The sequence below is a fragment of the Oratosquilla oratoria genome, chromosome 26 (genome assembly GCF_046742065.1).
Source record: "Oratosquilla oratoria isolate Oo_2021 chromosome 26, ASM4674206v1, whole genome shotgun sequence".
NCBI classification, from domain to species: domain Eukaryota; kingdom Metazoa; phylum Arthropoda; class Malacostraca; order Stomatopoda; family Squillidae; genus Oratosquilla; species Oratosquilla oratoria.
In genome coordinates, this window is record NC_134802.1 from 41,879,494 (window position 1) to 41,900,485 (window position 20,992).

General features: G+C 35.1%; 2 protein-coding genes across 2 annotated transcripts in view; one reads left to right on the plus strand and one right to left on the minus strand.

Annotated features, from left to right (window-relative positions):
- The window catches only part of LOC143039486 (zinc finger protein-like 1 homolog), a 36,033-nt gene extending 18,743 nt beyond the window's left edge, over positions 1-17,290 (minus strand). Inside the window, exon 1 of the mRNA XM_076209596.1 lies at positions 17,125-17,290. Coding sequence (XP_076065711.1) covers positions 17,125-17,226 — 102 coding nt within the window. The 5' untranslated portion in view covers positions 17,227-17,290. The remainder of the gene's footprint in view (positions 1-17,124) is intronic.
- Positions 17,291-17,424: 134 nt separating this feature from the next.
- Positions 17,425-20,992, plus strand: part of LOC143039487 (uncharacterized) — an 8,813-nt gene continuing 5,245 nt past the window's right edge. The window contains exon 1 of the mRNA XM_076209597.1: positions 17,425-17,540. The gene's annotated coding sequence lies outside the window, so the exon portion shown is untranslated. The remainder of the gene's footprint in view (positions 17,541-20,992) is intronic.

Below are 20,992 nucleotides of genomic sequence, written 5' to 3' on the forward strand. Positions count from 1 at the left end.
AAGGGGCAAAAGTAGCCACATGGGGTAAAACTGGCCATTGTTTTTGTTACATACCTAATAATGTTTGTCAACAAAATTAAACGAGAAATTATACAAAACACATGGTAGTTGGTGGTTTTATTCCCCGGTCTATGTGTCATAAATAGGTATGTAACAATGATAATGGCCAGTTTTACCCCCATGTGGGTACTTTTGTCCCTTCTTGCGGTATATTAAAATCAAACGACCAAATTCTTTCACTAGAAAAGAACCCTAAAAGACTAAGCCTCACATGTGATAGTATGACTTGAACTTCTTCAATACAAGTTAAATTCTTGCACACAGCATCGGATGCCTAATGTATGATGCATCACCCACTAGTATTATTATAATACTAGTGACTTCATATTTTATAATAATTATAAAATATGAAGCCACTGCTGTATTACTCATTCTCTTTTACTCTGAGTAATAGTAAACACAGAAAACTTGATCAAACCAGTTCACAGAATTCTGGGGTCACTCAGTTACAACTACAAAATGAATATAATCAATACACCAGTGTCAGCTTTTTTGTATACCCATTCGCACTTCATGACACCTACAGTACTACCTCTCATTAACGGACGTTAATTAGCTGTGTTTGCGGTGTTTTCGCTGTGTTTTCGGTGTTTTTGGTGCTGTTGTTTAGTGCTGTGCAATCACTATGCCACCCAAAAACCACTCCAAATCAACGGATTATTCACATCAACAGACACCGTTACCCCCCTTTTAGTCCGTTAATGAGAGGTAGTACTGTACATAGGCTTCATCATATCAAAGAGGTTAAGCCCACACATCAAGGGCCTGACATCAAAAATCAACTACAAAACTAACCTATTTAAATATATCACAAACACAGAATTTGTACAATAGAAACTCTAATAGCTATCTTCAAGTATTTCAAAAGAAACATCTTTAAGTAAACCTCTACATATGGTTCCCAACAATCAGAATAAACACAAAGAACTTATAATACAAAATGGAGCACTGAGTAATAACAGAATGGACTAAAACCATCACAATTAATTACCTGCATAGAGAAACCAAAATCCTCCCCCAAAAAAACACCACATGAAAATGACAGGAACACAATTCGATGCCAGAACCTTTAACACTACACCAATCACACTATATCTCGCATGAAAAAAACTACATCAGCTGAATACTACTCAAACTTTTATAATAACCTACTACAGTACTTGTATCACACAAAGCACCCACAAAAAAAACACTCAAATCACTAAACAATCTCTTCAAGACAGACTATCAAATTCATTACTCCACAAACAACTCCTAGACATAAGCTTTAAAAAGAAAAAAAGAAAATAAAATAAAGAGGAAAAAAAAAAAAAAGCATCTAGTAAGAATCACACTGGTATGATTGTGTGCAAGACACCACCCAGCATTGAGACAGTACCAACACAGAATAGGCTTGGTCATAGATTCAAGCTGCCCTAGATACAACCACCACCCTCAAAACACGGAACACTTCATACTACAATGCCCCACACAAATAATCCACAAACTTCAACCTAATATATTGTCACTGAATTATTTGTTGACACTTCCAGAGGCTGTTGCCAGTTACCTGAAGACTGCAGGTTTTCTGCAAGTGAGACCCAGGGCAATAGACTGACTGTATATTATCATGTGTACACACACACACACACACTTCAGCGAATGGACGGCTTGGATGACGTTCTGAAGAAAACTGAAGTCTGTGGATCCCAACGCAAAGAGAAGTGCCTAGTGTTTTTGCAGGGTGGGGGGGAAATTGCTCGTGGAGTAGTGGGAACGTAGGGAAAGAGGAAAAGGGGAGGGATTACTGAGGGAAATGGAAGGAAATGAGGAGGGAGTAGACTTTGACCAGCCAGACAAGCGGAAGGTAAACAAAAGACTTAGCGAGGATCAAATGTCTAATAAAAATGTAAAGATTAGAAGTATAGAGAGGAGCAATACAGAAGAAAGTGACGAGAATATGTTCCAGGGATTTAAAGAGGGTGGGGGGGACACAACCCCCCCCCCCCCCGACTGATAAGACTAGAGGAGAGAGTTGATAAGGTGATCGAGGACTTGGAGCGTAAGTTAGGTAACGTAGACTCCATTTTTCAAAGAATTGAAAGGTTGGAACAACTAGAGAAGGCTAACAGAAACTTAACTGAAGAAATAGAGGACCTAAAAAGACAGTTAGGAAATGTAAAGGAGGAGAATGAGAAATTGAAGAAGAATAGTAATGAAAACAGAGAGAAACTAGCTACAGAAGCTAAAAATTGGAGAATAACTCAAGAAGGGAATAAGGTTTCATTCACTGACATAGTCAAACAGCAATTGAAAGAACATAATGAAGACTCAGTTATTAAAGTGATGAGACAGAAGGAGAATATAGTAAGAGAATTAGCTGACAAAAAGAAATGTATAATTATATTAGGAATAACCCAGATAGAACTGCAAGAATCAAGGAGGAAAATGAAAGAGTAAGCAGTTTATTAAAATTAGTCCAGGAAGATGAACCAGAAATTATAAAGGAAATTGAGGAAAAATTCAGACTCGGAAAATATAGTACAGATAAGACCAGACCAATTAAGATTAAATTCAGGTCACAAACAACAGCAGAGAAAATTCTATCCAAGACAGGGAAACTAGCAACAAATGATCAATATAAAAAGGTATGGATAAAAAGAGAAATGAATAAGGAGGAAAGAGAGGCAGAAAAGCAGAAAAGAATTGAAGCTAAGGCAAAAAACGAGGAAAGAACGGAGTCAGAGAAAGAGAGATTCTATTGGAGAGTAGTGAACATGAAAATAAAGCAGTTCGACATACTAAAGAAAAACATAAGGGAAACAGAGAATACAATGGAAGTGGCAGAAAACTAAGAGTGTCTTACACAAATATAGATGGATTGATAACAGGATTGAATGAACTGAATGATTATTTGAAAGAAAAAGAACCGGACATAATGGGAATTGTAGAAACAAAATTAAAAGGCCCACTACCACCCAACAGTGTAGGACATGATACATACAATTATTGGATTAGAAACAGAGAGAAAAAACAAGGGGGTGGAGTTATGTTCCTGACTAAGAAGGATATAAACGTGAAAGGTGTCATATATGGAAAGAATACAGTAGAGATGATTATGATAGAAGTGGAAGACCGAGATAAGAAGAGCAGAAAATTTGTGATCAATTATGTGCCTCCGAAAACAGCCTCATGGGAGGAGAGTGAACATAAAAGTATGTTAGAGGACACAAAGATAGCATTAACTAAAATAATGGAAGACGGAGGAAGAATAGTTATGATGGGCGACTTTAATTGCAAAGAAATCTGCTGGGAAGAAATGACAGTAAAGAGTGGTGATGACTCATGGGGAAATGCTCTACTTGAGATGATTACTGACCATTCAATGACACAATGGATACAAGAGAACACTAGGTATAGAAATGAAGAAGAACCATCGAGGCTAGACTTAATAATTACATCTGAACCTAGAATAGTGGACAAGATTGAATATAAAACACCAATAGGTAAAAGTGACCACATATTGATTGAACTGGAACTTAATGAAGAAAAATATATGAAAAGAAATGAACAATATAGAAAAGGAAGAATGATGTATGAAAAAACAAACTTTGATAAAATAAGAGAATTCTTCCAACAAGAAAACTGGGAAGAAATATACAAAGAAGAAACATCAGTGGAAGAGAAATGGAATATTTTGACAAAAATTTACAAAAAAGGAGTGGAAAAGTATGTCCCAAGACAAAAACAAGAAAAAGAATATGTAAAATGCTGGTACAACAAAAGTTGTAGGGAGTTAAAGGACAAAAGAGACAAAGCCTGGAACAGATGGAAAAAAGACAGAAGACCTGAAAAATGGAAAATATATACTGGTTATAGAAATGAATATGTACAAAAGTGCAGAGAGGAAAAAAGAAAATATGAAAAAGATGTTATAGAAAAGTGTAAAGATCAACCAAAACTATTCTACAGATTTGTAAACAATAAACTGAAAAACAAACAAGACTTAGAGAAATTAAGACAAGGAGGAGTTGAATACACTGAGGAAATGGAAATGGCAGAAATTATGAACAAACATTTTAAATCAGTGTTTACAAGGGAAAATATACAACCTGAAGAGATTGAGTGGAAGGAAAAAGTCCCCCCTATGGAGGAAATAGAAGTAACAAAGAATGAAATATTGACACACTTGGGTAATTTTGATGTCAGAAAATCGCATGGGCCAGATGAAATAGCAAACTGGATTCTGAAAGAATGCAGGAATGAACTGGCAGACAAAATACATAGCATAATAAGCAGTTCCTTAAAAGAAGGAAAAGTTCCAGAAGATTGGAAAAAAGCAAATATAGTACCTATATATAAAGGAGGAAATAAAGAAGAACCTACCAACTATAGACCAGTCTCTCTAACAAGTACAATAGCAAAAATATGTGAAAGAATTATCAAAAGTAGATGGGTAAAATACTTGGAAAAAAACAACGTACTAAATCCAAGGCAATTTGGATTCAGACAAGGACGATCATGCGTCACCAATTTAATATGTTTCTATTCAAGGCTAATAGATATAATACAAGAAAGAGATGGATGGGCTGATTGTGCATTTCTAGACCTAAAAAAAGCTTTTGACAAAGTACCACATAAGAAGTTGCTTAAGAAATTAGAATATGAAGGAGGAATACAAGGTAAATTGCTAAATTGGATGGAAGACTTTTTGCAAGAAAGAAAAATGAGAGTAGTGATAAGAGATCAGCACTCAAAATGGAATGAAGTAATAAGCGGTGTCCCGCAGGGAACAGTTCTGGCCCCAATAATGTTTGCTATATATATTAATGATATGGATGAAGGAATTGAAAGCTATATGAGCTTCTTTGCAGATGATGCTAAATTACTGAAAAGAGTGAAAACTGAAGAAGATTGTGAATCACTACAGAGAGATCTAAATAAAGTACAAGAATGGAGTAGGAAGTGGGAGATGGAGTTCAATACAAAAAAGTGTAGTATAATGGAATTTGGAAAAAGCAAAAACAGAATAACAGGATCATATAATTTGGGAGAAGAAGGAATAAAAAAAGTAGAAAATGAGAAGGACCTGGGAGTCATTGTTATGAATAATATGTCACCTGAGAAACATATAAATAAGATTTTTGGAGAAACTTATAATTTAATAAGAACAATCAAAGTGGCATTTACATACCTGGATGAAGAAATGGTGAGGAAAATCCTAATCACCCTGATAAGACCAAGATTGGAATATGCAGCAACGATATGGTCACCAAGTACAAAAAAATGTATAAAAAAAACTTGAAAGAATACAAAGAGCAATTACAAAACTGGCACCAACACTCTCAAAACTATCATATGAAGAGAGACTACAAAAACTTAAACTACAGACACTAGAGCAAAGAAGAGAGAGAGGAGATTTGATAGCTATTTACAGAATCATGAAAGGCATAGAAATTACTGATAGAGAAAATCTGATAAAATGGGATGACAGAAATACAAGAGGACACGGAAAGAAAATAAAAAAAGACAGCTATAGAAGAGATTTTAAAAAGAACAGCTTTCCTCACAGAGCAATAGACAGTTGGAACAAGTTAGATGAGAAAGTGGTGTGTGCAAAAACAATACATGAATTTAAAAATAGTTTAGATAAAATGAGATATGAAGACGGGACCCCACGAGCATAGCTCCCCTTCCCGTAAAATACAACTAGGTAAATACAACTAGGTACAACTAGGTAAATACACACTTTCAACGAACGGACGGCTTGAAGAACGCTCTGAAGAAAAGTGCAGATTGTGGATACCAACGCAAAGAGAAGTGCCTTTTTGTATTTGCAGGGGGGGGGAAATTGCTCGTGAGGTAGTGGGAAAGTAAGGAAAGAGGAGAAGGGGAGGGATTGCTGGGAAAATGGAAGGTAATGAGGAAGTAGAGGACTTGGTCCAAATAGACCGCCGTAAAGTAAACAAAAGACCACAAGACGAGCTGGAGGACGACGGAATGTCTAATAAGAATGTAAAGATTAGAAGTATAGATAGGAACAATACAGTAGAAAGTGATGAGAATATTTTCAAGGGATTTAAAGAGAGTGGGGGGGACACAAACCCCCCCCGACTGACAAGACTAGAGAAGAAGGTTGATAAGGTGATCGAGGACTTGGAGAGTAGGTTAGGTCATATGAACACCATTTTACAAAGGGTTGAAAGATTGGAAGAACTGGAAAAGGCGAATAGAAACTTAACTGATGAAATAGAAGAACTAAAAAGACAGTTAAGAGAGGTAAAGGGGGAGAATGAGGAATTGAAGAAGAATAGTAAAGAAAACAGAGAAACAATAGCTAAAGAAAGTAAAAATTGGAAGCAAACCCAAGAAGGAAATAAGATTTCATTCACTGACATAGTCAAACAGCAATTGAAAGAACATACTGAAGACTCAGTTATTAAAGTGATGAGACAAAAGGAGAATATAGTAAGGGATTTAGCAGACAAGAAGAAATGTATAATTATATTAGGAATGGAAGAGAAACACAACACAGATAGAACCACAAGAATCAAAGAGGAAAATGAAAAAGTAAGCCAATTACTAGAATCAGTTCAGGAAGATGAACCAGGAATTATGAAACAAATCGAAGAGAAATTTAGACTCGGAAAGTATAGCACAGACAAGACCAGACCAATTAAGATTAAATTCAAGTCACAAACAACGGCAGAGAATATCTTATCCAAAACAGGGAAACTAGCAACAAGTGAACAATACAAAAATATATGGATAAAAAGAGAAATGAATAAAGAGGAAAGAGAGGAAGAAAAGCAGAAAAGACTGGAAGCTAAGACAAAAAACGAGAACAGAACGGAGTCAGAGAAAGAGAGATTCTATTGGAGAGTAGTGAACATGAAACTAAGGAAGTTCGACACACAAAAGAAAAACATAAGGGAAACAGAGAACACAATGGAAGTGGCAGAAAACTAAGAGTGTCTTACACAAATATAGATGGATTAATAACAGGATTGAATGAGCTGAATGATTATTTGAAAGAAAAAGAACCGGACATAATGGGAATTGTAGAAACAAAATTAAAAGGCCCACTACCACCCAACAGTGTAGGACATGATGCATACAATTATTGGATTAGAAACAGAGAGAAAAAGCAAGGGGGTGGAGTTATGTTCCTGACTAAGAAGGATATAAACGTGAAAGGTGTCATATATGGAAAGAATACAGTAGAGATGATTATGATAGAAGTGGAAGACAGAGATAAGAAGAGCAGAAAATTTGTGATCAATTATGTGCCTCCGAAAACAGCCTCATGGGAGGAGAGTGAACATAAAAGTATGTTAGAGGACACAAAGATAGCATTAACTAAAATAATGGAAGACGGAGGAAGAATAGTTATGATGGGCGACTTTAATTGCAAAGAAATCTGCTGGGAAGAAATGACAGTAAAGAGTGGTGATGACTCATGGGGAAATGCTCTACTTGAGATGATTACTGACCATTCAATGACACAATGGATACAAGAGAACACTAGGTATAGAAATGAAGAAGAACCATCGAGGCTAGACTTAATAATTACATCTGAACCTAGAATAGTGGACAAGATTGAATATAAAACACCAATAGGTAAAAGTGACCACATATTGATTGAACTGGAACTTAATGAAGAAAAATATATGAAAAGAAATGAACAATATAGAAAAGGAAGAATGATGTATGAAAAAACAAACTTTGATAAAATAAGAGAATTCTTCCAACAAGAAAACTGGGAAGAAATATACAAAGAAGAAACATCAGTGGAAGAGAAATGGAATATTTTGACAAAAATTTACAAAAAAGGAGTGGAAAAGTATGTCCCAAGACAAAAACAAGAAAAAGAATATGTAAAATGCTGGTACAACAAAAGTTGTAGGGAGTTAAAAGACAAAAGAGACAAAGCCTGGACCAGATGGAAAAAACACAGAAGACCTGAAAAATGGAAAATATATACTGGTTATAGAAATGAATATGTACAAAAGTGCAGAGAGAAAAAAAGAAAATATGAAAAAGATGTTATAGAAAAGTGTAAAGATCAACCAAAACTATTCTACAGATTTGTAAACAATAAACTGAAAAACAAACAAGACTTGGAGAAATTGAGACAAGGAGGAGTTGAATACACTGAGGAAATGGAAATGGCAGAAATTATGAACAAACATTTTAAATCAGTGTTTACAAGGGAAAATATACAACCTGAAGAGATTGAGTGGAAAGAAAAAGTCCCCCCTATGGAAGAAATAGAAGTAACAAAGAATGAAATATTGACACACTTGGGTAATTTTGATGTCAGAAAATCACATGGGCCAGATGAAATAGCAAACTGGATTCTGAAAGAATGCAGGAATGAACTGGCAGACAAAATACATAGCATAATAAGCAGTTCCTTAAAAGAAGGAAAAGTTCCAGAAGATTGGAAAAAAGCAAATATAGTACCTATATATAAAGGAGGAAATAAAGAAGAACCTACCAATTATAGACCAGTCTCTCTAACAAGTACAATAGCAAAAATTTGTGAAAGAATTATCAAAAGTAGATGGGTAAAATACTTGGAAAAAAACAACGTACTAAAACCAAGGCAATTTGGATTCAGACAAGGACGGTCATGCGTCACCAATTTAATATGTTTCTATTCAAGGCTAATAGATATAATACAAGAAAGAGATGGATGGGCTGATTGTGCATTTCTAGACCTAAAAAAAGCTTTTGACAAAGTACCACATAAGAAGTTGCTTAAGAAATTAGAATATGAAGGAGGAATACAAGGTAAATTGCTAAATTGGATGGAAGACTTTTTGCAAGAAAGAAAAATGAGAGTAGTGATAAGAGATCAGCACTCAAAATGGAATGAAGTAATAAGCGGTGTCCCGCAGGGAACAGTTCTGGCCCCAATAATGTTTGCTATATATATTAATGATATGGATGAAGGAATTGAAAGCTATATGAGCTTCTTTGCAGATGATGCAAAACTACTGAAAAGAGTGAAAACTGAAGAAGATTGTGAATCACTACAGAGGGATCTAAATAAAGTACAAGAATGGAGTAGGAAGTGGGAGATGGAGTTCAATACAAAAAAGTGTAGTATAATGGAATTTGGAAAAAGCAAAAACAGAATAGCAGGATCATATAATTTGGGAGAAGAAGGAATAAAAAAAGTAGAAAATGAGAAGGACCTGGGAGTCATTGTTATGAATAATATGTCACCTGAGAAACATATAAATAAGATTTTTGGAGAAACTTATAATCTAATAAGAACAATCAAAGTGGCATTTACATACCTGGATGAAGAAATGGTGAGGAAAATCCTAATCACCCTGATAAGACCAAGATTGGAATATGCAGCAACGATATGGTCACCAAGTACAAAAAAATGTATAAAAAAACTTGAAAGAATACAAAGAGCAATTACAAAACTGGCACCAACACTCTCAAAACTATCATATGAAGAGAGACTACAAAAACTTAAACTACAGACACTAGAGCAAAGAAGAGAGAGAGGAGATTTGATAGCTATTTACAGAATCATGAAAGGCATAGAAATTACTGATAGAGAGAATCTGATAAAATGGGATGACAGAAATACAAGAGGACACGGAAAGAAAATAAAAAAAGACAGCTATAGAAGAGATTTTAAAAAGAACAGCTTTCCTCACAGAGCAATAGACAGTTGGAACAAGTTAGATGAGAAAGTGGTGTGTGCAAAAACAATACATGAATTTAAAAATAGTTTAGATAAAATGAGATATGAAGACGGGACCCCACGAGCATAGCTCCCCTTCCCGTAAAATACAACTAGGTAAATACAACTAGGTAAATACACTTTCAACGAACGGACGGCTTGAAGAACGCTCTGAAGAAAAGTGCAGATTGTGGATACCAACGCAAAGAGAAGTGCCTTTTTGTATTTGCAGGGGGGGGGGAAATTGCTCGTGAGGTAGTGGGAAAGTAAGGAAAGAGGAGAAGGGGAGGGATTGCTGGGAAAATGGAAGGTAATGAGGAAGTAGAGGACTTGGTCCAAATAGACCGCCGTAAAGTAAACAAAAGACCACAAGACGAGCTGGAGGACGACGGAATGTCTAATAAGAATGTAAAGATTAGAAGTATAGATAGGAACAATACAGTAGAAAGTGATGAGAATATTTTCAAGGGATTTAAAGAGAGTGGGGGGGACACAAACCCCCCCCGACTGACAAGACTAGAGAAGAAGGTTGATAAGGTGATCGAGGACTTGGAGAGTAGGTTAGGTCATATGAACACCATTTTACAAAGGGTTGAAAGATTGGAAGAACTGGAAAAGGCGAATAGAAACTTAACTGATGAAATAGAAGAACTAAAAAGACAGTTAAGAGAGGTAAAGGGGGAGAATGAGGAATTGAAGAAGAATAGTAAAGAAAACAGAGAAACAATAGCTAAAGAAAGTAAAAATTGGAAGCAAACCCAAGAAGGAAATAAGATTTCATTCACTGACATAGTCAAACAGCAATTGAAAGAACATACTGAAGACTCAGTTATTAAAGTGATGAGACAAAAGGAGAATATAGTAAGGGATTTAGCAGACAAGAAGAAATGTATAATTATATTAGGAATGGAAGAGAAACACAACACAGATAGAACCACAAGAATCAAAGAGGAAAATGAAAAAGTAAGCCAATTACTAGAATCAGTTCAGGAAGATGAACCAGGAATTATGAAACAAATCGAAGAGAAATTTAGACTCGGAAAGTATAGCACAGACAAGACCAGACCAATTAAGATTAAATTCAAGTCACAAACAACGGCAGAGAATATCTTATCCAAAACAGGGAAACTAGCAACAAGTGAACAATACAAAAATATATGGATAAAAAGAGAAATGAATAAAGAGGAAAGAGAGGAAGAAAAGCAGAAAAGACTGGAAGCTAAGACAAAAAACGAGAACAGAACGGAGTCAGAGAAAGAGAGATTCTATTGGAGAGTAGTGAACATGAAACTAAGGAAGTTCGACACACAAAAGAAAAACATAAGGGAAACAGAGAACACAATGGAAGTGGCAGAAAACTAAGAGTGTCTTACACAAATATAGATGGATTAATAACAGGATTGAATGAGCTGAATGATTATTTGAAAGAAAAAGAACCGGACATAATGGGAATTGTAGAAACAAAATTAAAAGGCCCACTACCACCCAACAGTGTAGGACATGATGCATACAATTATTGGATTAGAAACAGAGAGAAAAAGCAAGGGGGTGGAGTTATGTTCCTGACTAAGAAGGATATAAATGTGAAAGGTGTCATATATGGAAAGAATACAGTAGAGATGATTATGATAGAAGTGGAAGACAGAGATAAGAAGAGCAGAAAATTTGTGATCAATTATGTGCCTCCGAAAACAGCCTCATGGGAGGAGAGTGAATATAAAAGTATGCTAGAGGACACAAAGATAGCATTAACTAAAATAATGGAAGACGGAGGAAGAATAGTTATGATGGGCGACTTTAATTGCAAAGAAATCTGCTGGGAAGAAATGACAGTAAAGAGTGGTGATGACTCATAGGGAAATGCTCTACTTGAGATGATTACTGACCATTCAATGACACAATGGATACAAGAGAACACTAGGTATAGAAATGAAGAAGAACCATCGAGGCTAGACTTAATAATTACATCTGAACCTAGAATAGTGGACAAGATTGAATATAAAACACCAATAGGTAAAAGTGACCACATATTGATTGAACTGGAACTTAATGAAGAAAAATATATGAAAAGAAATGAACAATATAGAAAAGGAAGAATGATGTATGAAAAAACAAACTTTGATAAAATAAGAGAATTCTTCCAACAAGAAAACTGGGAAGAAATATACAAAGAAGAAACATCAGTGGAAGAGAAATGGAATATTTTGACAAAAATTTACAAAAAAGGAGTGGAAAAGTATGTCCCAAGACAAAAACAAGAAAAAGAATATGTAAAATGCTGGTACAACAAAAGTTGTAGGGAGTTAAAAGACAAAAGAGACAAAGCCTGGACCAGATGGAAAAAACACAGAAGACCTGAAAAATGGAAAATATATACTGGTTATAGAAATGAATATGTACAAAAGTGCAGAGAGAAAAAAAGAAAATATGAAAAAGATGTTATAGAAAAGTGTAAAGATCAACCAAAACTATTCTACAGATTTGTAAACAATAAACTGAAAAACAAACAAGACTTGGAGAAATTGAGACAAGGAGGAGTTGAATACACTGAGGAAATGGAAATGGCAGAAATTATGAACAAACATTTTAAATCAGTGTTTACAAGGGAAAATATACAACCTGAAGAGATTGAGTGGAAAGAAAAAGTCCCCCCTATGGAAGAAATAGAAGTAACAAAGAATGAAATATTGACACACTTGGGTAATTTTGATGTCAGAAAATCGCATGGGCCAGATGAAATAGCAAACTGGATTCTGAAAGAATGCAGGAATGAACTGGCAGACAAAATACATAGCATAATAAGCAGTTCCTTAAAAGAAGGAAAAGTTCCAGAAGATTGGAAAAAAGCAAATATAGTACAATAGCAAAAATTTGTGAAAGAATTATCAAAAGTAGATGGGTAAAATACTTGGAAAAAAACAACGTACTAAATCCAAGGCAATTTGGATTCAGACAAGGACGATCATGCGTCACCAATTTAATATGTTTCTATTCAAGGCTAATAGATATAATACAAGAAAGAGATGGATGGGCTGATTGTGCATTTCTAGACCTAAAAAAAGCTTTTGACAAAGTACCACATAAGAAGCTACTTAAGAAATTAGAATATGAAGGAGGAATACAAGGTAAATTGCTAAATTGGATGGAAGACTTTTTGCAAGAAAGAAAAATGAGAGTAGTGATAAGAGATCAGCACTCAAAATGGAATGAAGTAATAAGCGGTGTCCCGCAGGGAACAGTTCTGGCCCCAATAATGTTTGCTATATATATTAATGATATGGATGAAGGAATTGAAAGCTATATGAGCTTCTTTGCAGATGATGCAAAATTACTGAAAAGAGTGAAAACTGAAGAAGATTGTGAATCACTACAGAGAGATCTAAATAAAGTACAAGAATGGAGTAGGAAGTGGGAGATGGAGTTCAATACAAAAAAGTGTAGTATAATGGAATTTGGAAAAAGCAAAAAACAGAATAACAGGATCATATAATTTGGGAGAAGAAGGAATAAAAAGAGTAGAAAATGAGAAGGACCTGGGAGTCTTGTTATGAATAATATGTCACCTGAGAAACATATAAATAAGATTTTTGGAGAAACCTATAATTTAATAAGAACAATCAAAGTGGCATTTACATACCTGGATGAAGAAATGGTGAGGAAAATCCTAATCACCCTGATAAGACCAAGATTGGAATATGCAGCAACGATATGGTTACCAAGTACAAAAAAATGTATAAAAAAACTTGAAAGAATACAAAGAGCAATTACAAAATTGGCACCAACACTCTCAAAACTATCATATGAAGAGAGACTACAAAAACTTAAACTGCAGACACTAGAGCAAAGAAGAGAGAGAGGAGATTTGATAGCTATTTACAGAATCATGAAAGGCATAGAAATTACTGATAGAGAGAATCTGATAAAATGGGATGACAGAAATACAAGAGGACACGGAAAGAAAATAAAAAAAGACAGCTATAGAAGAGATTTTAAAAAGAACAGCTTTCCTCACAGAGCAATAGACAGTTGGAACAAGTTAGATGAGAAAGTGGTGTGTGCAAAAACAATACATGAATTTAAAAATAGTTTAGATAAAATGAGATATGAAGACGGGACCCCACGAGCATAGCTCCCCTTCCCGTAAAATACAACTAGGTACAACTAGGTAAATACACACCCAGTACCAAAAACAATATAAGGAAAATTGAGAGAATCCAGAGAGCAACTACGAAGATGGCCCCAACATTTTCAAAACTGTCATATGAAGAAAGATTGTCAAAACTAGAATTACTGATGAGCAAAGAAGAGAAAGAGGTGACTTGTTGACTATCCACAGAATTATGAAAGGTATGGATATCCTTGATAGAGAGGACACTAAATTGTGATAAGAGAAATACAAGGGGACATAGGAAAAAAAAAAAAAAAAAAAGTTACAGAAGAGACCTGAAAAAGAACAGCTCTCCCCACAGAGTGGTGGATGTATGGAACAAACTAGATGAAACAATAGTGTGTGCAAAAACCATACATGAATTTAAGATAAATTTAGACACTGCGGGATACAGAGACGGAACACCGCGAGTATAGCTCCTCTTCCCGTAAGATAAACTAAGTAAATACACACAAAAAAAAAAAATATATATATATATATATATATATATTTATATCTATATATATTTGTATATCACTGGTGACAAATGTAGTAACACATTTGTTAATCATAACTAACACCACAGTTGAAACAAAAGAAAGAGCTGAATACACAAGTCTATATATTTTGACTGCTAACTACACTCCTTGCATATTAAGCTCTTTTGTTCACTGGAGTTAGTTGTGATATATATATATATACATATATATATATATATATATATATATATATATATATATATATATATATATATATATATATATATATATATATATACATACATATATATATACATATATATTAGTCAATGATGTATAAACAATACTACATTAATACAACATGCACAAAAAGCCAATGTTCTTCCACAGAGATCTGTAGGAGGGACTCAACCCCAATCCTCATTACCAGCTTATGGAACTATGGGTTTCTATTTAGTGAAACTCAAGGCTATAACTATCAATATATATTAAGTTCTGATGTTATCAATTCACTTTATAGTCCTGAAGATATCTATCAAGTATAAGGCTAGTTATTTGTCAATTATGAATCCATTGCCCCACATCACTTTTGAAGGCAATTCACAGGTCCCAAGTAATCAACAATATGCACTATAGTCCTAGTACCCTAACTTGAGCCCTTTGTTGTTACTCAGGGAAACCCTCACTGTTGACACACCTAGTGATGACCTGTGTCTCACAGTTATTCGGTATGTTGTCTATCTATGGAATATATATATATATGTATGTATGTATGTGTATATATATATAAATATATATATAAATACATATATATATATATATATATATATATATATATATATATATATATATATATATATGTATTATATATATATATATAAATTTATAATATCTATATGGTGTTGAGAATGCCTTGGGATTTGACGGAAAGACTTTGACAGTAAAATCTCCATTTCATTTGGCAACATGGCTAATGTGACCTGCCCACTCGAGGTATTCGTGACCTGGACACAGTTCGCAGGCCAAGTCAATCACATATCTGCCACCATGGCAGGTATAGGTAGGTCAAACACCACCAGAGGCGCCACCGTCGATGAGGAGCCCAATAGCGCGTCATTTTATGCGCACGCCATGCAAACGGCCAAATTTACATACCGCCGGATATTTCATTCATACAAATGTTATACGAGTGTATTTACTACGATCGTAGTAAATTTCAAACAATTACATCATCAGTTACATGTCGGTACATAAAAACATAAGATAAACATGGCGGCTTGCATTCAGCAGTAAATCGAAAATTGGTTTATGTTTCAGCGTAAAAAATGAGCTAAATAAATTCAGAGTGCGGGCAACTAACCAAAAATAACGAAAACTACTAGTCTCGCGGATTATTCTTATACCAAAATAAAGGCAGCGTGATACGGTAGAGCTGAGAAATCGGTGGTACTAATTAGTTTTTTATTCTATCGGGTCGGATTATCGGATAACAACATCAACATCCATCCCGCCATCTTATCAAACTTCACTCTATTAAGTTTCTTACTATTATGTTATTAGTGTAATAGACTTGTAGTTGAATTATTTTAACTATTTTCTTATAAAATGTGTGATTTTCATGTAATTTGATCAAAGAGAAGTTACGTTTTTATCTTCGGTAATATTATGGACCACAGCTACGATTCGTCCTGCCCGCTATCTATGATCACTGGTGGTATGGATCAAACTACACCATTAAGTTTGTTACTATTGTGCTATTAGTGTAATAGCTTGCATATAGTTGAATTATTCAAACTATTTTCTTTAAAATGTGTGATTTTAATGTAATTTGACGGTATTCGTAGCTGTGGTGGGTAATTTTGCAAAGGATAGAAACGTAATTCTATGATCAAATTACATGGAAATCACACATCTTATAGAAAATAGGTCAAATAATGCAACCATATATTAAATTTTTATATAAAATTGTGCCTGTCAGTTAAAACCGTCATTGTTTACGTTTGATCGGCGATTAGTCAGACCGCACGTTTCGGCCCGATTTTCGGGGAAAAAATAGGCCCGATTTAATTAAATTCAAAATGCAATATCTCGAGAACTAGGACAGCTAGATGGATAATTCAAATTGCATTATACTCATAGCGACTTTTTGCATCCCATGAGAACTACTTCAGCTCAAATATCAGGAATTTAATTTTCATGTTGACCTAGCTACCATGGCAGGTAGCAAGCCCCTCTTCTGTGATGGAATGATTTGGAAACAACACAGACCTCTGCTGTTCCACCCGGCCATGCTCAAAGGTTCATGTCAAAATCTCTTTAGATTGAGCCATAAGACCGAGTCACATAAGACTATAAGACTAAGTACAGAAATATTATGTTGTTTGGCAAAGCATATGCATAAAACAAGGATGTGCATCATACACACATTAGTTTTATTCTATTCCATACACTGTGTACTACTGATATAAAAAACAGACTGACAGTCTGTTATTTAGTATATCTATCATATAAAATGAAAATGCACTCCTCAAGTTATGACTTATGGGTCCAAATCCAGAGTTTCAATCAAATCTATGGCCTTCATAGAGCTAGTATCCAAAAAAAAACATCAAATCAAAATTATGTAAGCAAAGGAAACTAACAAAAGAATTACAATAAACTAAATAAACCAATTAACCCCAAACACAGTTTCCTGTTTGTGGTTAAAACATGGAGTTTCTAAATATTTTTTTTTCCCAGCAGAGCCTTACCTTTGCATGTTCAGACACCATACAATGTTCACACACATTGACACGATGTTCATAACAAAAGTGATTAGTAGATTCTCTGTGTGGGCATTTACACAGACCCATGATTGAGCTTTCCGATTACACTACCCCTACAGTTGCCACGTACAGCTAAGGTTGTTGTTGTCAGGAAGATATGACATTCGAAAGGCGAGGAAATATCTCAAAATAATTGTCGACTTTTCCTCGTTTTATTAGAATAGACACCAACAAAGTTGTCTAAACCCTATCAAATATAAAATCCAGCGAAACGGTCTCGCAAAGATTTAATTTCATTTTTACTCGAACGTCGATGTCAACAGCTGATAATTGTCATTTTCCCAAACAAGACAACTCGCTTTAGACTTCATGTAGGTTTACGTTATTCTTTTGGGCCTCAGGTAAGTTACCAATAACAAGACTTTCCATTTACTTATTGAATATTTATTAACTCATCTTTCATTGAACCATGACGTTATTCTAAATTGATTAATTGATGCACTTTGTCCGAAACATGTCATGTTACTACGAGGAAGGTGCCGGTACATATTTGCTTATAATGACTACAGTCAGCTTTCTTTAATTGTAATAAGTATTTACAAAAACAAGGAAATATTTTTCAATATATTCTATAAATAAAACACAAAATAAAGGCATTTTCAAAATGTAATTCTGAAGGTTTAGGAATATCAACCCAGGGCACTGACCGGGCGTTGGTTCGTGTTTTACAATATCATTAAAGTTCCATGCCTTATGAAAGTTCTATGAAGACATAACTTTAGTAAAGTAATAGAATGACCATTCAGTTCATATACCATACAGTTCATGGCAGTCATTAAGGAGTCAGGGTTGAGTAGCGTATACACACACACACACACATACATACATACTCGTACATAAGCCTACATATAAATATAAATATATATATATATATATATATATGTATATATATATATTTATATATATAAATATATATATGTATATATATATATTTATATATATATATATAGATATATATACATATACCTACATACATATATTGTATACTTAGGACGCAGGTTCTCCTTGATACACACTGAGTTAAACACCACAGCATTGTCACAATTGTTAATCTTCTTTCTAATATTTTCAATCCTTCTCACTATAGTTCTGACTTTGGGAGGATGATCGAAAATCAATTGTCCAAAGTTCTCCATTTTAATAACAGATGACGTTTCGACTTCACAGAGTCATTATCAAAATAATTACATTTATCACAACATCGCCTTTAGGAACTGCAAACCGGTGGAAGACAGCCATGTCTTACGTATGGTAATTTTTTATAAGAACCCCCGCACTTGCTCCTTAGTGCTGAAAAATGATTTGTCTGGCAAGTCTGGGACTCTGTCAAAAACCAATGTGGTATATAAATTCGACTGCAAAACTGGAAACTGCGCGTTCCATGGATGTGCATACATTGGGTTTACGACCTGTAGTCTCAGCCGTCGCCTAACACTCCACCTCCAACAGGGAGCCATAAAAAATCATTTTCAGCACGAACACCAGTCTTCCCTCGATAGAGCAACCATTGTTAACAACACTGAAGTAGTTACTCAATGTAATGATGTAAGAGAATTAAGGATGCTAGAGGCTATGTATATCAGGGAATGGGCTCCTAGCATTAATATACAATCCAATATGATTACTGCCATTCCCTTGTTCAATAGCTCATCAAGACATGTGAGAAATAATCCCACCAATGGTGGTAGTATGTCCGTCCCTCTCGCATCGCCTACCGCCCCGAACCCCCCTACTCCTCCCCCTCCCTCTCCCCCTCCCCCTCTCCATAGGCGATCAAGTCGGGTCAGATCATCCAGGTCATCAAGCCACTCTCCACTGTAAGTCTTTCTATGCATATGGAAAGACGTCGCACTGTTCAGTTCGGAAAAATGTAATTGTTGTGTTCTGTGTAATTGTGTTGTGATAAATGTAATTATTTTGATAATGACTCTGTGAAGTCGAAACGTCATCTGTTATTAAAATGGAGAACTTTGGACAATTGATTTTCGATCATCCTCCCAAAGTCAGAACTATAGTGAGAAGGATTGAAAATATTAGAAAGAAGATTAACAATTGTGACAATGCTGTGGTGTTTAACATACATACATATATATATATATATATATATATATATATATATATTTATATATATATATATATTAGTGTGTTTATATATATATATATATATGTATATATATATATATATATATGTATGTATGTATGTATGTATGTATATATATTTGTACAACACTGAATGGGTCCCAGTGATTAGAGATACATTTTAACAGCCACAATGCACTTTAATTCTAAGCCATCAACATCGGGAGACCCAATGGAGGCCACAACCAGAAATTGAAATGTGGTACTGCCGAGGACTCGAACTCAGCTATCACATGACAAGTGACGCAGTGATTTACAACTACGCTATCAAGAGAGATATAAGTCAAGCTCAATATTCCTTATATATATTTGTATGCTCGAGTACATACACATACATGAAATTTTGCGTTCAACCCATCTCCACTATGATAGTACAATTGGAAGTATACAAACACGGGAAAGTATTTGTACAACACTGAATGGGTCCCAGTGATTAGAGATACATTTTAACAACCACAATGCATTTTAATTCTAAGCCATCAACATCGGGAGACCCAATGGAGGCCACAAACAGAAATTGAAATGTGGTACTGCCGAGGACTCGAACTCAGCTATCACATGACAAGGGACGTAGTGACTTACCAACTACGCTACCAAGAGATAAAAGTCAAGCGCAATATTCCTAATATATATATATATATATATATATATATATATATATATATATATATATATATGTGTGTGTGTGTGTGTGTGTGTGTGTGTGTGTGTGTGTGTGTGTGTGTGTGTGTTAGTGTGTGATTCACCATGGTCTTGGATTACGTGTCGGATTCGTGACTGACAACTATTTCCCTCCCGGAAGAGAGCTCAGAGCTCATATATGACCGATCTATGGGTAATGCTACCTTACACGCACCCCTCCAAGCTCCCCACCCACAAGAATTGGAGAAACGACTCACAGCGCAGCAATACTGAAATGATTTCAGCCCTGGTGTGTGTGTGTGTGTGTGTGTGTGTGTGTGTGTGTGTGTGTGTGTGTGTGTGTGCATATATGTATGTAAATATATATAATATATGAATAGTATATATATATATATATATATATATATATATGTATATATATATATATATATATATATATATATACGTATGACTTCGATATGGTAAAGTAACACTGGGAGAGGATACATGTGAACACTGGGAGAGGGATGTATCAACAGTCAGCTGTCTGGCAGTCCGGTACAATTCCCTTTGACTGGAAAATAGGGCCTGGTCGTCCCGATGTAGAAGGGTAAACGGGGACCGGTAGGACTGAAAAACTACGACGGCGTTACATTGCTCACTGTGTCAGATGAGGGCCATCTATTGCTGACACGGGTTTGTTCACATCTGCTAAAGATTCAGAGCCCTGAACAGTCTGGATTCACCCCACCGTGAGTTTCAATAGTTTTTTTTTTTCAGTTTATGTTGATCTCAAGGAGGCGTTTGATTCGCAGCATCGTTGAGTGCTCTGGGGGTTTCTACGGATCTGTAGGATTCCTACGAGGATTATTGACTTGATATCTGGCTTATACTCTGGGATAGAGAGTCCTGCAAAGTATGGAGGAGGCGTGTCTATCTTTTTTTCTTGTTAATTCAGGAGTGAGGCAAGGTTGGCTCCTCACCCCAACATTTTTCTTCAACACCTGCATGGACTGAATATTGGACGGAGTTA